The 23,009-nt window shown below is 28.6% G+C and overlaps 1 protein-coding gene across 1 annotated transcript in view; it reads left to right on the top strand.

Moving 5' to 3' along the window:
* LOC111637410 (triokinase/FMN cyclase-like) overlaps nt 1-23,009 on the top strand; it is a 30,635-nt gene that overhangs the window by 5,505 nt on the left and 2,121 nt on the right. The window contains exons 3-12 of the mRNA XM_023382891.1: nt 4,120-4,304; nt 8,049-8,127; nt 10,771-10,860; nt 10,934-10,968; nt 11,483-11,567; nt 14,943-15,032; nt 15,108-15,224; nt 15,330-15,467; nt 18,720-18,854; nt 18,933-19,174. Coding sequence (XP_023238659.1) covers nt 4,120-4,304; nt 8,049-8,127; nt 10,771-10,860; nt 10,934-10,968; nt 11,483-11,567; nt 14,943-15,032; nt 15,108-15,224; nt 15,330-15,467; nt 18,720-18,854; nt 18,933-19,174 — 1,196 coding nt within the window. The remainder of the gene's footprint in view (nt 1-4,119; nt 4,305-8,048; nt 8,128-10,770; nt 10,861-10,933; nt 10,969-11,482; nt 11,568-14,942; nt 15,033-15,107; nt 15,225-15,329; nt 15,468-18,719; nt 18,855-18,932; nt 19,175-23,009) is intronic.

Here is a 23,009-nt window from a genome sequence, read left to right on the forward strand (position 1 = left end):
ACGCACCAGACGAAAAAACAAAAAATATCGTGTATCCACGAGCACTCCAATAAATAAATAGAATTGAAACGACACTCTGAAATGTTTTCCCGATGAAAACGAATAATAATAATAAGTTTCAATAAAAATGATAAAATGAAAATTTAATTTTATCATAACGAGTTTGCTTGAATTTCGTTTTTTCTGAGATCGCAGCAATGCGCGACGGGTAAGCTAGTTTATCTATATATATAAAAATGAATGTGTGTGTGTGTCCTTCATGCATTACCACACCATTTATCCGATCGCCACGAAACTTTGGAAAGTTTTTTAATACACTCCCGCGAATGTTTCTGGCATAGTACATTTATCCTACGATAGATGGCGCGCGTGTATACGAGCACTGTTTGTTCTGTGTGTTCAATCGATTTCAAATTGTGAAGACCATTTCCCTGCTTCCAAAAAATATCTCTATATATGCATTTGTTATTTACGATATTTGTAATAATTTTTGTTTAATCACATTATTTCAACTTTTTTTTTTGGCTAATTACATAATCGCTCGAACTTTGTTAAAGCCTTAACTGTATCATGAACAACAACCGAAGTTGTAGAAGGAAATTCGCCTATTTTACCGATCTAGGAATCCCCCTTTTCCAAATTTTAATATCAACTCAAAATAATTTAAAAAGACAAATTACAATAAAACGGTTTATTATCCAACTATCAGAAATTTTACAGCATGCCAAGGAAGAGAGGAAGGAGCAATTAAATAATCAAAATTATAAAGGATTACAAAATATATATAAAAATGGGGAATATCGCACTTCTAACAATCTCTGCGAGTATGTGGGCTAAATTTAAAGAATCCGTGCTTCTCACATGGACAACTGTATGTGGCCAGCTCACGTATCGGAAAACCTTCTGATTTATTCGTGTACGCGCCAGATGGAAAAACAAAAAATATCGTGTATCCACAAGCACTCTAATAAATAAATAGAATTGAAACGACACTTTGAAATGTTTTCCCGATGAAAATGATAATAATAATATAATAATAATAAGTTTCAATAGAAATGATAAAATGTAAATTTAATTTTATCATAACGAGTTTGCTTGAATTTCATTTCTTCTGAGATCGCAGCAATGCGCGACGGGTAAGCTAGTACTGTATATATTACACCTATCCCTGTATTTGCATGGTGGATACATTTCAAAGAATGCCTGGTAAAACAAAAATTACATAAAAAGGTACTGTACATGCATCCAGTAGAAAAATGCTTAATAGGATTCAGAACTTCAATGGAATGAAAAAATAAACAATTTACAAAAGAAACATGATTTTTTTATTCTAACATCATTTATCATTAACATTAATTGTAAGTAAATATAGTAAACACAAGGTAACATAGGAAGCATAAAATCAACATACAGTATTTTATGAATAAATTTTTTTCATGTAAAAAGTTTATTTGAAAATTGAAAATTTCCTTTGCATAAAAAGAGAGTTAGTTTTCTTATGTCTACTGCTTTATTTCAAAACTGCATAAAAAGAGGATAGGTGTATATCAGTTTTTCTTTTTGCAGTTTTATAGAAGCAATATATGTCAAAAAGAAAATGCTGTATTTATTGAATTTAAAACAAATCTTAATTTCTGCAAGTTCACTGATGGATTTTTTGTAAATAGACAAGTTGAGACAAATTTATGTTGATCAAATTAGTACTTATTACATGGTAAAGTAAACTATATAATACTGTTTTTTATGGTAGCAGTCAAAAGCCTCTTCACTTCCATGTTAGGCTCTTCTGAATTAACATTGGATTTGATACTTAAATTTTCCCATATGCAATTATCCTTAGTGCCATTTAAAGCATTGGAAATGCAACATTTTTTGAAAGTGTGCCACGCAACTTTTTTGAAATTTTCAGCCTGGTGGATATCACGTTATTGTAATTGACTAATGAGATTGAACTAAATTATGCTCAATTATTTGCTATTACAGATATTGATCTAATAAAATTATTAAAATGACGTACTGGAATTAGTGACCTCTATCAACAGAGATTTTTATGATCCAGGATATGTTGGTCCTGTCCCTTTCTATTTAGTTGACTCCATTGTGGTAGAAAGACTTATGTTAGAGACATTTTTATTCAGGTTTCAGTATCTCTGAAAATAGGGTACATCTTAGATTCTACATAATATATCATAATTTGCAACCTATAGTACCATGCATCTTATTTCTCTGTCGATAGAGATCACTAATTCGAGTATGTCACTTTAATGATTTTATTAGATCAATATCTGTAATAGCAAATATTTGAGCACAGTTTAGTTCAATCTCATTAGTCAATTACAATAACGTCATATGCACTAGGCTGAAAATTTTAAAAAAAGTTGTGTGACACACTTTCAAGAAATGTTGCATTTCCAATGCTGTAAATGGCACTAATGATACACAGTATACAATATATTTATACTAGCTGATGAGCCCAGTGTTGCCTGGGAAAAAAGTAACGATAGTGAAGATTAAGATTATTACGTTATAGTCAATCTTACCCTTTTCAAAGAATGCAAGAATTAGGTCCCACTGTTTCCAGACTAATTAGAGAATTTTTAGATGGGTTAAAAAAATGTTCGATTTCCCGCAAAAACGAAAAAACTGCATCTGTGCCTGTAAATCTTGCACATCGCTTTCTCTTAACACTTCCATTGTTGATACTTCCATTGTTACTTAACACTTCCATTGTTGACAGTTCCATTCTTAACACTTCCATTGTTGATACTTCCATTGTTACTTAACACTTCCATTGTTAACACTGCCATTGTTACTTAACACTTCCATTGTCGAAACCTTAATCCTGTCTCTCCCCCGGGGGGAATTTCGAAAAATCCCTTCTTAGTATGTGTTTTCGTGACAAACCCTAACTGTGTACCAAATTTCAACTTTCAACTCCTAACCATTTGGGCTCTGTGCTTATTATTATTATTATCATTATCATTATCAACCTGTCTCGATTATATACAGGGAATGCTATGGAAAATTTAAAAATATCCACCATTTCACCAGTTTTAATTGTTTTTGCCACTTTAAGTTATCTATCGTCATCAGTTTTACTTACTTATTAATATAGATGCCAGTAGTCTTATCAGTTTGGTATCTGGAAAGTCATCCCAAAATTTCTGTCGCTCAATAAAAAAAAAAATTCCCACTCTGGAAACACTGGGCAGTATTGCACAAAACTTCCTTCGGTTTGCAACATCACTTCCTATTTTCTTCTTGAACTTGCCACGTGATATCGTGAAATTGCTAGGTGTGTGGTGCATGGGATTTCCATTGTATGGTAGCTCGACATTTTGCTATTTTTCCCAAAGTGTGATTTGTGATTCAATTTTATGCTGAATATCAAAATAAGCAGACTAGGGTTTTTATTGCCACTTGCTATTGCCAGTATTATATTTTTATTGCTGCCTTAAAAAAAAAACATCGTCAAATGTTGATTTTGGTGCTAAGTAACAAGACCCCTGCAGTATATAACTTATTTATTTAAAGTTAATTATAGAGTAATCATTCTACAATTGTAATTTTTAAATTTTTGGGCTGCAATTTGAAAAAATTGTAAATCTATAAAGTTCACTGTTGTCCATCTGTCTTTCCTTAACCTTGAGAACAGAGTTAGATAGATTAAAGATGAGACCAGATGCAGATGTGGAAACCTTAGGAGCAAGAGGTCTTGATTAACTATATAGGAACATCCAGTTCAAACCGGAAGTCATGTTATTTCAATTAAAAAATTTTCTCTTGAAAGGTGTTATTGATAGATAAATGACTGGCACTACTCTATTGTTAAAGGAAAAGTATGATGTACAGGGGCAAGTCACTACTAATCTGAGGTGGAAAGAATATATTTCAAATGAAATTAATTAAAAATATGATTAAAAATTGCAGCTCGACATTGTGACGATGTCACAATAAATAATTGCTCATTTTATTTATTTTATTAATAATTTAATATTTTATTATGATGATAAACTTAATTTTTAAAATTAACTTTATCATAATAGATAATTTATGAATATTCTACACAATAAGTGCTATTTATTTAATATTAATTATAATTTTTTTTTTCTTAAACAGCTGGCACACTGGTTATATTGCTAAATTATACAGGTGATAGACTCAATTTTGGATTGGCAGTTGAACGTGCCAAAATTGAGGGTTTGTTGGTTGATACGTTCATTGTCAATGAAGATTGTGCCTTAGTTAGTAAAGACAAGACGGCAGGAAGAAGAGGACTATGTGGTGCTGTTTTAATCTATAAAGTATGTTTTGAAGAATGCTGAATTTAATATTATGAATTTTCAAGGTAGAGTCAAAGATATTATGAACCAAACTAATTATTTGCATTCTATAATAACAGATTAAAAGAATTAATATTTTGTATAACAGCCTGAAATATCTATTAAATTATGTGAAAATGAATCAAAAGTAATCTCTCAAAATCATAACATTTGCATATTCATACTAAATAAGGGTGAAACTTGAATTTACATCATTATTCACTAATAAATTTTATATAATCATTGACTCAAAAATTCTATTTTCATTTAATTTAAACAGAAAAATAAAACATTCAACAATTTTTTAAAAATCAGGATAAAATTTTATTTGAATAAATGATCTGAAGCTATAATTAAAAATTCTAAGAGTTCAGTGTTTTATTTTCTACACTTAAGTTATGTTATGTTACTGTTATGTTTTTTATACATATTTATATAAAAAAATAATGGATACACAGATAATCCTTGACTATCCAAACTTACAATCAATTTTTCATGAGTCAATATTAATATCTTCAGTAATAACAAATAGACAAAACAATGAATGTATGATAACATTGATAATAATTGATTATGTTCAATGATAAATAATAATAACAGACATTCAATATATATGAGAGGAATCATTAATTAGTTTACAAATAAATACCAAAAAGTAAGCAAGAAAATATCTTAACATAGAACATTTTGTTTTTGACAAAATTATCATAAACATTTAGGCACTCATCCTTATGTTCTGCCAGCTTTGAAAACATGCTGTATGAAACTCTTTTGATTGTTGGAGTTTGCAGCACATGTTTCTGTATATCTTCATTGCTTGAAAAACATTTGCAGTACAAGTGTTCTTTTAGATCTGAAAAGAAGATAATTGTTCAGTGCAGGATCCGGACTATATGATCATTTTTTTAAATTATTAAATGAACACTTGGATGACAAATGTTTTTTAAGTGATGAAGAGATTCAAAAATGTAGTGCAGTGACTTCACTAATCAAAAGAATATGCTTTATGTTTTCAGAAGCTTGTAGAACATTAAGACTAAATGTTTATAGAAATATCAGAAGCTTTCTTACTTATTTTTGATAAGTTCTTAGTTTTAGTCTAAACACTAACTTCCTCTTTTAAGAGAGAAGAATATTTCCAATTTACACTCTGATATTTGAAATGAAACTGGAACATCTATATTGTATCAAAATGTGATACAAAAATAATACTAAATTCTATAAATTCATTCTAAATTTTAATGTTAATTTGTTACTTTCCTTTAGAAAAGTATTCTAGAAAACAGAATGTTATGAATGTTTTTACTTGTTCAATCAATGCATTAGCATATTCTCTATTCAAATTCTATATCATTACATTAATATGTAATGTAAATGATTATTATTTGCATTAATTGTGTACTAATGTAGAACAGTTGTGTTAATAATGGATATTTTCATAAAATCAAATGAGTTAGATGAATTAACAAGACTAGTTTTGCTCAGTATACATGCTCTTGTTGATGATAATTATGAAATTCTAACAAAATTCACAAAGGTAAGAAATAGTTCAAATCATGAAGAAAATATGGTGAAATTGATATTTCTGAATTCAGTTAAGTGTACAAATTGTGGATTAAAAGGTGAAATGATGCAAATTAATGCCCATGCAAAGAAATCTGAGAAAAACATTTCAGATACAATTCACTAACAACATTCAACTTTAGAAACAGCCATTTTTTTTAAATGAATTTGTCAAAATGTCTAGCAAAAGTAAGAATAATGACATCATTCTTGTTTTATTTTATGAACATACCCAGTGTTTGATAAGTGTTTTAAAACATTCCTGCATAATTAAATTGAAACTTTATACATTAAAATTAGTTGCTATTAGTTCAAAAACCAGAAATTGGGACACTGTGAGGTAGCATTGTGATAAAGATTGATGGATACCCAGTATTAGGTAGGGAGTGGCTACTCTGGAAAATAAGTGAATAATTCTAATTAAATTATCAATTATTGAACACTTTTTATTATTTTACATATTTCAACTAAGTTTTTGTTAGCTAATCTAGTTGCTCCATTGTGTATATACTTGCCTGAATCCAGGATGGATATGATTAAATATAAAGGTTCTCTTACTGTCCACAGGGCAAAAAGAGCAAAAAAAAAAAAACTAGACTATGGTCAGAATTGACCATTGATTGATCTATTGTCAATGATTGCATGAAACCATAAATAGTTTTGAAGCCATCATGAAATACTTCACAGAGCCACAGAACACAATATGTGTACCAAAGATGTGTGAATATGAGATTGTGAGACAGCATGCACATGACACCTATTGCCTACACTTCTTATTTGATTTTTTTTTAAACACAAATCAGAGTATTTTTTGTGGAAATGAACAAATCAGGACATTTTGGGAAAAATTTTCCAATAGGGATGAAGCATTCCAAATTGGGATGTTGGGCAATCATATTAAAATTTTATTACAGTAGAACACTAATTTGGAATATGTGATAATTCAGACTATCATTTGCTCAAGCCTGGAAAAGACACTTCATAGGTATAAATGTTATAAAGAAAGTCAAAAAAAGTTAATAGAGTCAGGATATTTATTTGGATTAAGTGCTTTTTGGGATTTTCAATCTCATCTTCAGATCAACAACATTCGATATTTGGACATTAAGCTCTAGGTTAAGCTTCTGCCAAGTCTTGGCTATTTGTATCGTACAAACTTCAGTAGACTGGACTGATGTTTCACATTGGGTTTTAATACTCTTAAATGTCTGTGCATACTACTGAATTATCTATGCATTTTTATTTACTGTTATTTTATTTTTATACTTTATAATTTTTAATTGTTACATTACTTTATCTGCTTTTTATTTTAGTTTTATTTCTTAGTTTATGCACAGACATTATTATTTCATGTTTATTATGCTTGTTGTTATACTGTACCTCAAATAATTGTTAATTTAAAAATATCTGTTAATTTGTTAAAGAAGTGTTCAAATTTGTAATTTTGGTCAATTGAATTCAAAAAATTATGTACAAATGGTTGTTCTATTTGAATTGTCAGAACATCGAATGTTGTTGATCCAAAGAGGGGTTTGAAAATTCCAAAAAGTGCTTAATTTGTATAAATATCTCTAATTTTTTTACCCTTTTGAGTTTCTTTCTAATGTCTGCTATTTTGCATTGTGTATTTTTTTAAATAATGAATCAGTTGATTCTAATTCTGGCATTAACAACTATTACCTTATTGTTAGACAGATGAGTTGAGATATGGTTAAGGAACAGTTAGAAAAGGAATTGCAAACAAAAATTAGATTATTTTTAAGCTCAAATTGGTAAATACTGTTATTTCTTTTGCAAACTTCTTTTGTAAAAGCTTAACAAGCCACTGTATTGTTTGTTTGAAGAGCACAATAAAATTTGATTTTAAATAAGGTACCATCTGATGTGCATTTGAATCCAAATTAGCAAGATTCTACTGTATAGAGAATGTTAAATTTTTTTCTTTTTTTTTTTTTTACTATGAAAAATGATTTTATGTTATATTAATTTCTACATACAAGATTTTTGTAGTTTGGTTTTTATTTATTTTGATTTTAAAAAAATAATAAGTATTATAAAAATAGTATAAACATGTTGAATATTTTAAAAATTATTTGATAACAATTGATTTGATTTTGATTTATATTTTATAATTGAAATAATAATTTCATATCCATATTGTAGATTGCTGGAGCTATGGCGGAAGAAGGTCGATCGCTTTGCGAAATAAAGTCAGCCCTAACTAGAAAGTTATCTGAAATGGGTATGTTTTTTATGGTATTGAGTAAAATATATAACTTATTATTTAAACATTTAATTTCTGACATGTTACTTGTTAAAGTTTTATACAATGTGTTTGAAAAGTTACTATGCAGTGAGAAATTTGTAGTGACATTGAAGTTAAGCTATCATATACGTATGGTATTGCACAACACCTGTAAATTGTGCATCACTCATTTCCACTTTGCAGCATTTTTGGGGTGCACTGAAGGGATTGCTGTATGAGAACAATCCATACACTGGAACTGAAGATGGCAATTACTCAATCCAATGAACAGATCACTCCTGTCATCCTCCACAATGTGTTTTACAATGTGGAGTGTCAAGTGCAGATGTATCTTCGGGCCTTTGGGGTAAATTTTCAGCATTTGCTGTAGGAGAAAATGCAATAGTTTATGTAATTTAATTTTTAATAAAACTTCTTTCACTTAGTAACTTTTTGGACATTTTGTATTATCTAATTATTTTTCTGTGTAAGTTTTAAAAAAATGCAAGCTTTAATGTGCTGGAGTTTATTTTTTCTAAGGATTAAACATGGACATTTTGAAAATGTTTTCAAAAAAATATATCAAAAATGAGACTATCTCTAACTGCATTTATAATTTATTTCTTTTTAAGAACTATAATCATTTTTTTAATATTTTGCCCATTTAATTCTTTCTTTTTATGGTGTATTAATTTCTAACTTTAAGTTTTTTTTTACTCTTTCTGTTCTGTGCACTAAGAGGACTTGTTTATTAAGCCCATCATAGGTTTGGCCAAGTCTACATTGCAGTGGCCAGGTGAAGAATAAGACCTAACATATGAGATGGACTGCCCATGAAAAATTCATGGGGATTTTTGACCTGACAGGATTCATTCCTGGGTCCCTAAAGCAGCATGCTGACATCTTCACTCAATGGTATCACAGAACACTAAAAGTGCTGCAGTGAACTTTAAAGGTACTGTGAAATATAGTGTTGAGCAACACCATAATACCTTTTATGGTAATTACTAAAACTACAGAAAAAGCAATAACTCTATATTGATGAAGAAGTACAGGTGCCTCAAGAAAAAGTTACCAAGTTAGAGTTCCACTGTTAGAAAAAAGTTCAAAAACATTCTTAACTGCTCAGCCAACCAGCCATCCTGTAAAGATATTTGAAACATTTGTTATAAATTATAAAAAAATTTAGTTTTATAAATTTAACTATAATTCCCTAATATAGCTTAACTTGTCTTTGTTACTTCAAATCTAAGAAAAGAATACTTCACATAATCTTACAGATAAAAATAATATGCATTCTTCAGAAAATATTTTTTTATATACATAGGTTGGTCATTTTTATGGAGTCTACTTACTGTTTGTATACAACTTGATCCATTAATTGAAATGCTTGGGTACCTTTGATATACATTACATTTGGCCATCCTATTTTATTATTGGATATGGCTCTGATTGTCATGTCATGCATTTTAGTTGCGGAAGGTAACATATGATTGTAAAATATATCCAAAGAAGCATCTGTGTTGGAATAGGATCACTTTCATGCTTCAGATCACTGCAATTAATGCTAAGTGTAGGCTAGAATGGTGATAACTTCATTGTCGTTAAGCTCTCAAGCAATGCAAACAAGTTCTGAGGCTTGATGAATCAAGGTTTGCCATTTGGCAACTGATGGATGGGTCTGAGTTTGGAAAATGCCAGGAGAATAATTTTTTATGTATATACTAACTGTGAAGATTTACAGCAGAGGCACTATGATCTGGGTTGGTTATTCATTGTTTTGCCTAGACCAGATTATTTCATGAAGCAAACTTTTCATGCTATTTAAACTGATTCTGGATATGCTTAATATTCTGTGAAGACATTTGCAGAGAGACTTTTCTATATTAGAATGACATTGCTCTTGCCTAAGAAATAACATCTGTAAAAGAATAGTTTAAAGGAATTAAGATGGAACAACTTGACTAGCTTTCACAGAAATCTGATTGGAATTTCATTGAATATCTTTGCACCAACCAAGACCCAAGCATTTGTCCAGTTTTAGAGTTTGACTTCAGTAATGCTCTCATAGAGAATGGAAAATAATTTCAGCTGAAACACATCAACATCTCATGCAGGCTGTGGTAGCAGCAATCAGTATCTGTTCTCTATTGTTATCTTATATCTAACAGATAAATTTTGGTCAAGCAGATATTTGAATAGTTTTGTTAATGTGTGGGATTATATTTACTGATTTTTATACTTTTAATTAATATTTAAATTTCAAACAAATGATTTTTGAACTTTGAAAAAATTTTACAAAGAAAATTTTCATTGGATGATCTTTAAAAGTGTCCTGTTTTGTTGTCCCTTCATACACCATTAGGAAATAAGAATTTGATGGTAGAGATGACCTTTATTTGGAGGTTACTTCTCTGCCTCAACATACAAAATGTTACAAAGTTCCCTCTGGCAATAGCAAAAATCTTTTTCAAAGTTTATACTTGTGTCCTGGATAAAAACTGTTTTATTAAATGATTTTTATTATAAACAAAATCTGAATAATAATATTTTTATTAATTTTGAATTCTCTTATTATTTAAATTAATTTGATTTTTTTTAAATGTTTGGCTTGTTAATTTACTAGAAACTGTTTTTCAGGAACAATTGGAATCAGTCTTTCTGCGTGTAGCACACCAAGTAGTGGAAAGTTATTCAAAATAAATTTTGATGAAATGGAACTTGGTTTAGGTAATGTTTGTTAAGCATTATGTAGAAGAGTGTATAATTTTTGATACAATATACTGATAAATTTTTTTTATAGGAATACATGGAGAAGCAGGAATTTCAAGGTTAAAAGTAAATATTTTTAATTTTTATTTTTACTTTAAAATATTAATTGTTTAAAGTTTATTTTTCTTCAAAAAGTTCTTGGGGTTTTTTCAGTGAATGTTGCTCTACAGAAGCAACATTTGCTGATTATTGAAATTTTCCAATAGAGAGATCACAGTTGTTTTGTGATTTAAAAAATGGCAGAAAGAATTCCTGAAAAAACATGATACCAACCAATAAAGTAGTTCGACAAAGATAAAATAAGGATTGCAAATTGTTCCATCAAGCTATGAATTATGAACAAGAATGCTTGTTCATAATTCATAGCTTTCACGGAATACAGCTCTTCTGAATGTGAGAAAAGCTTGCTATCATAAATACCTCCATTATTTGTTAGTTTATTATATTGAATTGCTTTATAGTTTTATTTCAAACTATAATTTTGATATAAATTTAAATAGTATAATTTAGAAGGAAGAAATGTATATTCAAAGTAGTGAATTTAAATCTAATAAATGTCTGTAATTTAATTTATTTATAGGTTTGTTCTGCTTCAGAAGTTGTTCATATAATGTTTAATCACATGACAAGAGAAGACTCTGCATCTCGACTTAAAATTGCTTCTGGTAAATATTTTAAATTATATTTTAAAATCTACTAATTCTGATAACAATTGAATGTGACACCATTCAGAGAAGAAAAGCATAAAGTGGCATGTACACTTACAAGTAACTCATATAAGGATACTCTACTTGTATGAGAAATTGATGTGTAAGCATTGTTTACACATATCTCATATGGTTAGTGTGTTCTTATGCAAATTATTCTTAAGTATAAATGCTGCTTTATGCCTTTCTTCTCTGAATAGTATTCAACTTAAGAATTTAGCCCAATGAATGTTGATAGAAGCATATGGACATCTATATTACCATCATAGATTCTCATTTTGTAGATTATTGCGAATTTAAAATATTTATCTACTTGTTAATAGAAGATTATTTAATATGCTAATGAGTGTTATTTAAAATAATCCTCTTATTTATTTAAAAATTATTCTGTAATCTTCATTAAATCTTTTTATGAAAAAATTCTAACATACACTCAATACCACAGTATGTTTTAATTCATTTATCAAATAATTTTTGAATGAGAGAAAAAGTTTAATTTTAGAATATTGATTTTTTAGAATGAAGCAAATATTAATTTAAATAAAGTTATTGACTGTAAATATTCTGTTTTAATTGCAAGGCATTACATTTATTTTCACACATTGAGCAGCGTGTTGATTTAAATGAGGGAGACCAGAAATTACTGCATAATTATATTTTTCCCAGGATTATTTATATATTTACACTGTAATGACCATACAAAAAATTTTTGGATCAATTTAATCCTAATAGCTAACCAGAGGCAGATGATATACAACACGAAGATAAAACATAAATCTTCCTTAAAATGAATGACAAGATATTATTAAGCTTGCTGATATTGAAAAAAACTTTTCAGTACTGTATGAAGTAATTGATGTCGGATCCTACAAAAAAAGATTGACATCAAGTGTTTTCCTGTACATGTTTTTAATAATATCTTGTTGGTCATTTTAAAGAAGATTTATGTTTTATCTTTGTGTTGTATATCATCTGCCTCTCGTTGGTTATTAAAAAAGGATTAAATTGACCCAAAAATTTTTTGTATGGTCATTACAGTGTAAACCAGAAGTTACCTTTCTCGCATCTAGTGTAAACTGGCATTCTGGTTTACGCTGTAAACTGGCATTTGAGTGTAATCTAAAATAAACATAATTAATACTGGATTTCAGATATTTTCTACAGATTGTTTCACATATCTTTGCCAGCCAATGTTTGAGAAATTGATGTCAATCTTTTGCTACATTTTATCTGCCCAATTATAAACAAATGACTATTATGATTGACTTATAGTGTAGGCTTATACTGGAAAACTTTGCTTATTCTTATAACATGATGGCTGTTTGTAAAGTTATAATGAAATATTTTATAATGAAAAATATCAATGCACAAACTCTTTTACCTCTTGTTTAGTACCAGTATATTAGACTATACTATATAAGCCTACACTTATAGTGTAGGCTTATACTGCTGTGGCGCCCATCAGCAATGTGCCAATTTGGACGATAGAGGGTGCAAAGAAAGAAAAAAGCGAACTTTGAACTGGTCACCCACTTTCCGACCAACAGCTACTGGAAACGGACGTTAGAACAAGCGGTCAGCACAAACAAGTTAAACCTTCAATTGATGTTGGGCTGTAAATACATTGTATTCTACATTACTGTATATATTCGTAAATAAAGAAAGGGATATTAAATTCCAACTGGACGTATTCTCATCAACATCGAGCGATTCGCATAGGGGATCGAACCCCAAACTGGGAAACTTTGCTTATTCTTATAACATGATGGCTGTTTGTAAAGTTATAATGAAATATTTTATAATGAAAAATATCAATGCACAAACTCTATTACTTCTTGTTTAGTATCAGTATATTACAAAATAAATCATCTGAAATTTTTAGAAAAAAAATTAAATAACTTATTATTTTGTCTAATATTATATTTAAAAGTATGGTAATACAGGTTGTGAATCCTTTACGGGGTGAATCCATACATCCAAAAGTTTTTTGAATGTTTACACAACACAGATTACAAATGGAAAATTCCACAAAGCAGTGAGAATATTCCAGTGTTGTCTCCAGGCCCTTTCTCTGGGTTGATAAATTTTATGAGAAGTATGTATATATACAAAAGATGTTACTTTTTCATATTCGTTGAGTGTCTTTAATTTAATCCCAATTTCATTTATACCCTAGGAACACTTTTAAATTTAAAAGTATTCACATAGACACATGAAAAGTTTTTGTTTTATCAAAAATGATAAAAATTTTTAAATAAGCAGCATAAAGAAAAATGAAGTCAAGTGAAACTAAAATAGATCAAATCAAATCAAATCAGATGCAACTATACAAATCTTCCAAAATCAAAAACCCTTCTGGTCCCAAGCTTTATGAATAAATGATTCTTGACTCATAATAGCAAAATAGTATTATTTGGTTGAATGATGAACGAATAAATAAATGATGTACAGTTCATTCCTTTTACTCTTATATTCAACAAAGAATTGAGAGTCAAAATGAATCAATCAGCATTCATTCTATTCAGTGTTGCCAAGATTCAAAAGTCTTTTGACTCTAGGTTCTTTTCAAAGACCCTAGAATTCATTTTAAAAAAACCCTAAATTTTTAAAAGATTTTTAAGATAATCTAATTTGGTTTAAACAGTTTAGTAATATTAAAAATTTATTACTCTCTATTAATAAGTCTTCACTGAAAATAATGTAAAAGAAAAAAATGATTCTATGCTTAGCATGGTATGTAGCAAAATGAGAAGAGTTAGGTAAGTTAGCCTAATTAACTCTTCTATGACAGAGATCGACCATCAGAACAAAGCCACACTGATGACATGTCTGTGTGGCTTTGTCCTGACAGTAAGGCTGGAATAAGACAACAGCCCAAAAAATAATTTAACTCTTTACTTTTATCTACAAGAAAGACAGATGAACTGGCAATTCACTTGACAAAGACTAATGTCAGTATAGACATTTGACTCGCAGTGTGTGTCTCATCATCTCTGTCAAAAATATATTGGTCAGAGTTGTGCTGTGGCACCCTCTGCACTATAATATCAAAAACTTAATAACAAAAATTATGATGATTAAATTTTATAATTAATCTGTTTGTTAATTAATGCCAAGAGATATTTTAATGTTCTTTTTAATTAAGAAATCAAAACACAATTTATTTTTCTTAAAATTTACAGATTATTTATGAAATCAAACAAAAGACCTTACATATCAATTCTCCAAAGACAATACAATATTAATAAATTAATTTTATAAAAATTATAGTTTGTGATATTTATAAAATAATGGAATGAATATAATGTGTTTATTAGTTCCATATATTTCTAGGCGATCATTTATGTCTTGTTGTAAATAATTTGGGTGGATTGTCTCAATTAGAAATGAACATTATGACTAAAGAAGCTGTTGAATATTTGGGTAATTAAAGTCTTGCCAAATTACTTGCTCTCACGAATAAGAATAGTTTATAACTAATTGAAATGTTTTATGTAGAAAATATTGGTGCAGTGGTTACTAGAGTATACTGTGGAACTTTCGTTACCTCATTGGAGATGGCCGGTGTCTCTCTAACTGTTTTTAAAGTAGATAAAACTGATTTATTTTATTTGGGTATGTAAGAGTTTAGACTGTTTAGTACTGCACTTAATTATATTAAAAGTAATAATAAAGTGAATAATCAATTAGTAATGATAAAACATTTTTTTTAAATAACAGATGACCATACAGAAGCATCCTCTTGGATAAAATCATTTTTGCCTGAGAACAAAGTGAGACAAACACCATCTCTAAAACCTGTCTCAGATTTTGTTGTGAGCAAAGTTTCTGAAGATTTTGGTCCCAAACTCAGTCCTTGTAAGTATTTATTATAATATAATAGTAATAGTTAGCAATAGATTAAATGACTTAATTTAAGTTGAACTCCAAAAACTCTTAAATATAGTAGAGCATCAATTATCCGACTGAATTGGGGACTCAGGTTGGTCGGATAACTGAAAAAATCAGATAACCGAAAAAAATACATTATTAGTATAGTATATTAGTATATCCCATGTAATTAGTATATTAGTATATCACTATTAACCAACTTTGCGTTGAATTTTCATCGATGTTAAGCCTAACAATTTTTTTTTTTTTAATAATAATCGTTGCTATTGTATCGTTAAAAATTATTTTTAAATTATTTTATTGCTCATAAAACAAACAGCCATTCATAATTAGAAAATTAAGTCTTGTTTAAATACTGGCCTCCCTTCAATGGTCGAGCCATGTTGCCAGCTAAAACATGCAAAAATTTAACAAAAATAATATTAAAGTAACCAAGACATAGCCAAATATTGTAGTGCCACATCACTAGCGCACATTTGAAATTTGCCAACTAAAATGGTCGGTTAACCGATGCTCTACTGTAATAACAAATCAAAAAAAATCTCTCATTTTCCTGTTCAAACATTTTTATATTTTCTAACAGGTTAAATTATTTAAATGAAGAGAAAGAATATGATAACATTAAGTTTCTACGGAAATATAAATTTAATAAAACTAGTTTTAAGCTATAAATGATATTGTGTAATAATTCAAAAATAATAATAATTTATAGATAATTTCTTTCAATGTCAATTCAGAAAGAGTATAAGCTTTTATTCTAATGTGTTCTTTATGCTAATGATATATATTCTAATATCTATGACACCTGGAAAAGTTTTCGAACCTATTAGAAAAAAAAATGTGTTAAAGCACTCTCTCTTTCTCTTACAATAATCATATTAGTTTATGCAAGTTAGTAGTATGAAAGTATTACTTACATCTATTTCCATTATTGTTGCATTTACATTACTTCAAAATTGACCCTCTTAAAGAATACAGTGAGGATTTTCAAAACCAAATTGTGACTGATTCTGGAAGAAAAATGCAGAATGAAGTTTGGATTTTTGGTTGTGCTGTTTGAACAGTAAATTATAAATGGAAGAAATATGAAAAGTTTGAAAGTGTAAAAATATTGAAGAGAACTGGCCAACCAAGACAACAAGCAAGAACCAAGATTGTGCCTTAAGATGCATCTGGCTACAAAATTAAAGAGCCACATTAAAAGGATTAAATTGAAAGTGTACCATGATGTTTGCAATTGTACAGTTTGAAACTGGTTAAATGAGATGGACTACAAATTTTATGAAGACAAAACAAAACTATTCATAATGAAGGAACACATGAAAAAATGAATGGAATGGGAAAGGCGTTACCAAAAGTGACCATTGATGATTAGGAGAAAGTTATTTTTTAGATGAAAACAGGACTGTGTTGGATGCAGAGACAATGCTGGACAATTTGTATGGCACAGAGCAGATGAAAAGTTTCGACAAGAATGTCTTTTATGTAAGAAGAAATTTCCAATTGATCTTATGATGTGTAGCTGCTTGTCAGCAAAAGGCAAGGATGAACTGCATATTCTAAAATAAATTGTAAATGGCAAATTGGATGAACTGCATATTCTAAAAGAAATTGTAAATGGCAAATTGTACAAAGAAATTTTGGAAACTACTAATTCCAAAATTAATTTGGGGGTAAAGAAGTTGTTTTCCAGGATAATAATGCAAGTTGTCATTGTTTGAAAAATGTAAAAGAATTTTTGAAATAGAGAAGCATTAAATTTTTAGCTTTACCACCAAATAAACCTGATTTAAATGTTATTGAACATCTGTGAGTAAACTGAAAATTTTAGTGGATAAAAAATGACCTACACAAAGGAAGAATGAAATCTACTTTGTTGCAAAGTTGGAAGAAAATTAATGATAACTATTACTCAGAACTTGTTAAATCAGTGCCATCCCACTTAAAGCTGTTATTAAGGCCAAAGGAGGCCCAACGTAGTACTAAAGAATTTTCATTTCATTTTTTTTCTATGTTTGAAAGATTTTCTTTTTTTATATTCTGAATTATTTTATCAGTGTAATATTTTGCATAATAAAATCTGTTATCATTAGAAATAAATTCCAGAATTTTTATTACTCTAGGATTTTGTTACCAAATAAAAAAATTCTTGCAATCAATAATGTTTGCATAGCTGTTGCTGTTTGAAAACTTTTTTCAGGGATTGTATATTCTAATTTTATAAACAGATTTTCTGAAATTTCTATGACAAATTAAGATTAGTAGATTATTATTTTTTATATTTTAAATTGTCTTCAAAGTTCTGTGTAATCAATTGAAATTTTCCTGCAAATATAGTAATTATATTTAACTATGTATGTATTTTTTTTCTTAACAAGATTCATCTTAGTCAAGCATACAGTAAAATATTGCTAAGTTGAACTGTGTTAACTCGATTTGTCTAATGTCCCAATCACAATATATAGGGTTATTCATATAATATGGTCTCCTTAAATCAAAATAGTCAGTACTTTTTAATTTGAACCTATTTTCCTCTACCTTTTAATAGGTTTTTGATCTTCATTTTCTCTTATATTCAGTATGAGTACAGATGATTAAGATAAACAAATGCTATGGCTTTGTGCTGAAGATGATGCTATGCCATTACAACCTCACTTCAACTTTCTTTTCCTGATACAGTATGTTACTGGCATTTTGATTGGGGCATGTCTTGACAATGAATTCAAATGTGCCATAAATTGCGTACAATTTTGAAATCATTCTGTGAACAGATTCTTGAGAAATCAGATTTTGATAATGAGAAATTTATGGATACGGAAAAATTTGAGAAAATCAGATATTAAACTTGTTAACTCAGTCAGGATTTTTTTTACCTCTTAAACTTTTATTTAATGAGGTTTTACTGTAGTATTATCACTATATATCACATAGTATTGATATAATGATTTTTATAAATTGTTGCAGATATAAATTAATTATTATTAACTAAATTTTCTGATTCTTTTATGTTTTCTAGTCTGCAGCCATTAATTGATTTTAGAAGTATGCAAAAATACATTAAATGCTTCTTTATTTTTAGCAAGAAAGCAATATAAATATAGAAACTTAGGTCACATCTCACAAGAAAATTATTATCTGTTTAATAATATGATTTCTTTTTTTATGACATGAGAAGGCTGTATCATATAGAAATAAGAGTAATAATTCCATTCCATTTAGTTGGCTGTGATTTATTTAACCATGCACTGCAAACTGCTTGTCAGGCAATAATATCTAGTGAAAGACAACTCAATGAATTAGATAAAGAAGGTGGAGATGGTGACTGTGGATCAACTTTGAAAAGAGGAGCTGAAGGTATATATTTTATTGATCTATATTGTAGATTTTCCTCCTTAGGAATTTCTTAAATTTTTCATTATCTGTTTGTTTTAGAAATTTTGAGTAACTTAAACAAATTTCCTACATTGTATCCAAAAGAAACATTGTTCAGACTCGCGCATTGTGCCGAGATGTCCATGGGTGGGTGTTCTGGTGGTCTATATGGATTATTCTTTACTGGTGCTGCTCAAGCATTTAAAATTGATTGCAGTCCTAAAACTTGGTGCCAAGCTATAAATTTAGGAGTAAATATGATGAAGAAATATGGAGAAGCAGAAGAAGGAGATAGAACTATGGTATGTTGAGAATGGAATTTCAGAATTCTTTAAAATCATCTTTATCCTATTACAAACAATTTTTGCTGTTTTTAATGCATAAGATAAGTACTATTGGGAATTTTAAACAGACTATTATATTCACCAAACTTTTTAAAAGATGATAATCAAAGCATTTCCAATGTATAACATCAGATTATATATGTACCGTACATATAGTTACATAGATTTATTTTTTTTTTTTATATAGATGAATGAACTTTTATTATTTTGATTTAATAACTTTGTTCCAAGAATATTTTTAACCTTGCACTGCAAACTGCTTGTCAGGCAATAATATCTAATGAAAGACAACTCAATAAATTAGATAAAGAAGATGGAGATGGTGACTTTATATATATTTAAATTGATTGTATATATTATATATATTTAAATAGATAAAAATTTAAATATTTTAAAAAATATTCTTTACTTTAACAAATCATTATTCTTAAATTTGTTACAACAATATTTCACTGTATAAAAAATTAATCAATATTATATTTTATTTAATTTCAGTTATTATTTAGGTGTATAACTTATTAATGAAATAATTAAGTCAAAAGTTTTACATAGTAATGAGTTTGCACATTGGTATTTTTGTTATAACCTTATAAATCATTATAATAATATAAGTATAAGCAAAATATTTTGTTGTAAGCTTAAGTTATAAAATAAAGTTGTAACAGTATCCAACTGGAGTAATTGCTTATAATAGAAACAATTACATGTAGTGAAATGTTGATGTCACTTTATCAAACATGGCTATTAAAGAGAAGAAATTATGTTGAAAGACAAAACAATATTTATAAATAGTTTATTAATGTTTGAGAAGATACTTCAAATGATGAAATGAACTGTGGAAGAGTGCATTCTGTATTATTTATAAAATATATAGTGAGGAAAGAAACACATACTACACTACATATAATTAAATTGGTAGAAGCTGATACATTTGTATTTTTAAATTCAAATTTTAGAATTTAAGATTACTTGATAGAACATATATCCCTTTGATAAAGAAATTTATGAAATTTCATGATCTTAAGATAATAAAAAAGCAATCAAGAGCAATTGATCATCATCACCATTCTTATTTTCAAAATATAACAAGTTATTGTGCAAATGTTATCTATGATGTTCAATGTTAGACTATTTATAAACTTTGTAAGTATTAAGGAAATACCAATGTGCAAACTTGCTAATATAAACCTCTTTGAAAGTAAGAAATGTATTTTATATTTTAGCAATAATTCATCACTCATTGCATATGTGTTATTTTGCATTAACAACAACTGAAGAAACAGTTTAATGTTTCTTTTAACTTAGCCATTTTGATTTCAAGTTTAGTAATTCTTAACATGTATTAAACAAAAATATAATGCTTTTTTAACTCAATAATCCTATATTTATAGGTATAGTAACACTATACTTATGAATACAGGATTATTGAGTTAAAAAAGCATAAAAATACAGCAAACCTATAATTAATAACAAAAATATAATACAAGCTACATTAGATATTAAACTAAGTTAAGTGTTTGAAAAACTTTTGCTCTTATCCCATACTTTCTAGGTCAAAAATGTGACATGATAAAAGGTTTTCCTTGTAATACTAATATATTTATTATTTTACAATATTTACAACTTCAAATACAGTACACTTTTGCTAATTCAGCCTCTCAATTATCTGGCATATACCAGTGTGATTGCCTATGTACATCTGTTTCCATGAAAACCTTTAATGTCACACCTCCTGTTTTCCTATTCCTTGGTTTTCATTCCTGTGTACAATATTGTATGTAAACATGCTATATTATTTGTCCTTCTGCCTCCAAAAAGAATTGGTTCTGATCACATCATTCATTGCCTTTAGGCCTATACACTCTCAGTAATCTGGTACACTTCAGTGCAAGGAATGGTCAGATTAGCAAGAGTATAGTATAATATTTTTACAAATTTTGTAATTATCATTTATAAATCTTAAAATATAATTTAGAGCTGTTATATTTATAAAAGTTTATATTAGAATAGATTCTTGCATTCATGTTTGAAGTTTTTTGCATATTATTTGTGCTATGAAAATCCCAAAACTCATTTGAGCTGAAACCAGATTAAGATAGTATGAAAAAAATTCTCATCTATTAAGCTAAAATAGCTGCAGTTTTGCTTTTATTTTCCTTACAACCTTTAATACGTATACTCTTTAAATAAACTAACTTTATTTGTTGTTGCATGCCAACTTCTAATCAAGCAAAATTATGTCAACACTATTATGAGTGTGCAAATTGATTATAAATAGAGAACTGCCATCCACAAACAAATAATATGACACTAAGACTCGGATAAAAGAAAAAATCAATGTATCTGCTGTTACTGAGGAATTAGAAATGAATATAATTTGTATTTGTTCAGTATTTTCTCAGTAAATGAATTAAGATAAATCAATGTTAGTTGTGAAATATCGTCTTGAGGGAAATTTATATTGAGTTGTGTAATAAACATGTTCAGATTTTGGTGATATTTTTGCATATTTATATTTTATATTTCTGAGCATTATCTTAAGAGATTGTTTATAATAAATGATTTATATAAATAATTATAAGTAAACATGAGGAGATGAAATTGTAAGTTGTTGAAATCTTTTTTTGTATATAAAATTATCAACTTTTGGAATCATTAGTAGTTAATAATGTTTATTTATGAAGTTATTTATGAGTTTATTTAAACAAAATTTAATTTTTTGTTTATCTTCTTGATTTATATTTCTATCCAAATTGTTAGTAATCATATTAACAATACAAATACACAAATAAAAGACCCACAAATTTTAAAAATACAGTAGAGCGTCATTTATCCAAATCAGTTGGGGACTGGGGTTGTTCGGATAACTTATTTTTTGGATAACCGATTATGTACGAAAAAATATATTAACCTATCCCATCCTGAAATTTTTCTCCGTTGCGTGTCGCTTTGCATTGAATTTTCGTTGATGTTAAGCCTAATGTAAACTTTTTAAAATAATAATCGTGGCTATCAGGGGCGTGCCGTGACATTTGACTATAGGGAAGCTGTGTTTCTGTAAGAAGCCGACATCCAGGGGCAATCAGTCAATTGCGCGTCAGTGATGGTCTAGGGTCCATTCGTATCGTTTATTCGATAAGCCAGTAAAAACCGTAGACTTCTCTAAATGCATTTTTAATATCACAATTACATTCCGAATCGCTAGCCACGATATAAGGGCTACAATTAAAAATAAAATAATAAAAACTTACTCGGTGAAATAAAATATGTGGTGGATGTACCGGTACATACAAAATATTCTTCAATTATATGAATATACTTTAAAGAAAATTATAATTAAATATAGCTTTGCAAAGAAACGTACATAAAAATATAAAATATTCTTTACTTTTTAAATCTTAAAACAATGCACTTAGTCAAGTAGCTCCCTACGAGTGGCTAATGAATGGAATCGAAGACGGTTGCAGAGCGTGCATGCACGCACTGCCAAATCCCCAGGGTGCCGATACCGGTCAATTCAAATACCTCTTTTGTCGCATCATTAGTATATCTGAAAGGACGCGACAGGGCTGTTGTAGATTTTAAACGTTTCTCACCATAGCTGTAAAAATCTAAATACTCGTATGTTAAACATAATAGTCATTTGTTTTCTAACTAATTCGTTTTAGGACCAGGTGTTGTCCACGGAAATTTCCAAAATTTACAACTTTTCGGTCACTCTCGTCGAACTGGAAAAATTTCTGTCTTTATTACATCTAATACAGTATTTCGAAGAAATCAGTCCCCACTGTAC

Source organism: Centruroides sculpturatus, unplaced genomic scaffold, assembly GCF_000671375.1.
Source record: "Centruroides sculpturatus isolate CEXI.00-Female unplaced genomic scaffold, Cexi_2.0 scaffold172, whole genome shotgun sequence".
Taxonomy (NCBI): domain Eukaryota; kingdom Metazoa; phylum Arthropoda; class Arachnida; order Scorpiones; family Buthidae; genus Centruroides; species Centruroides sculpturatus.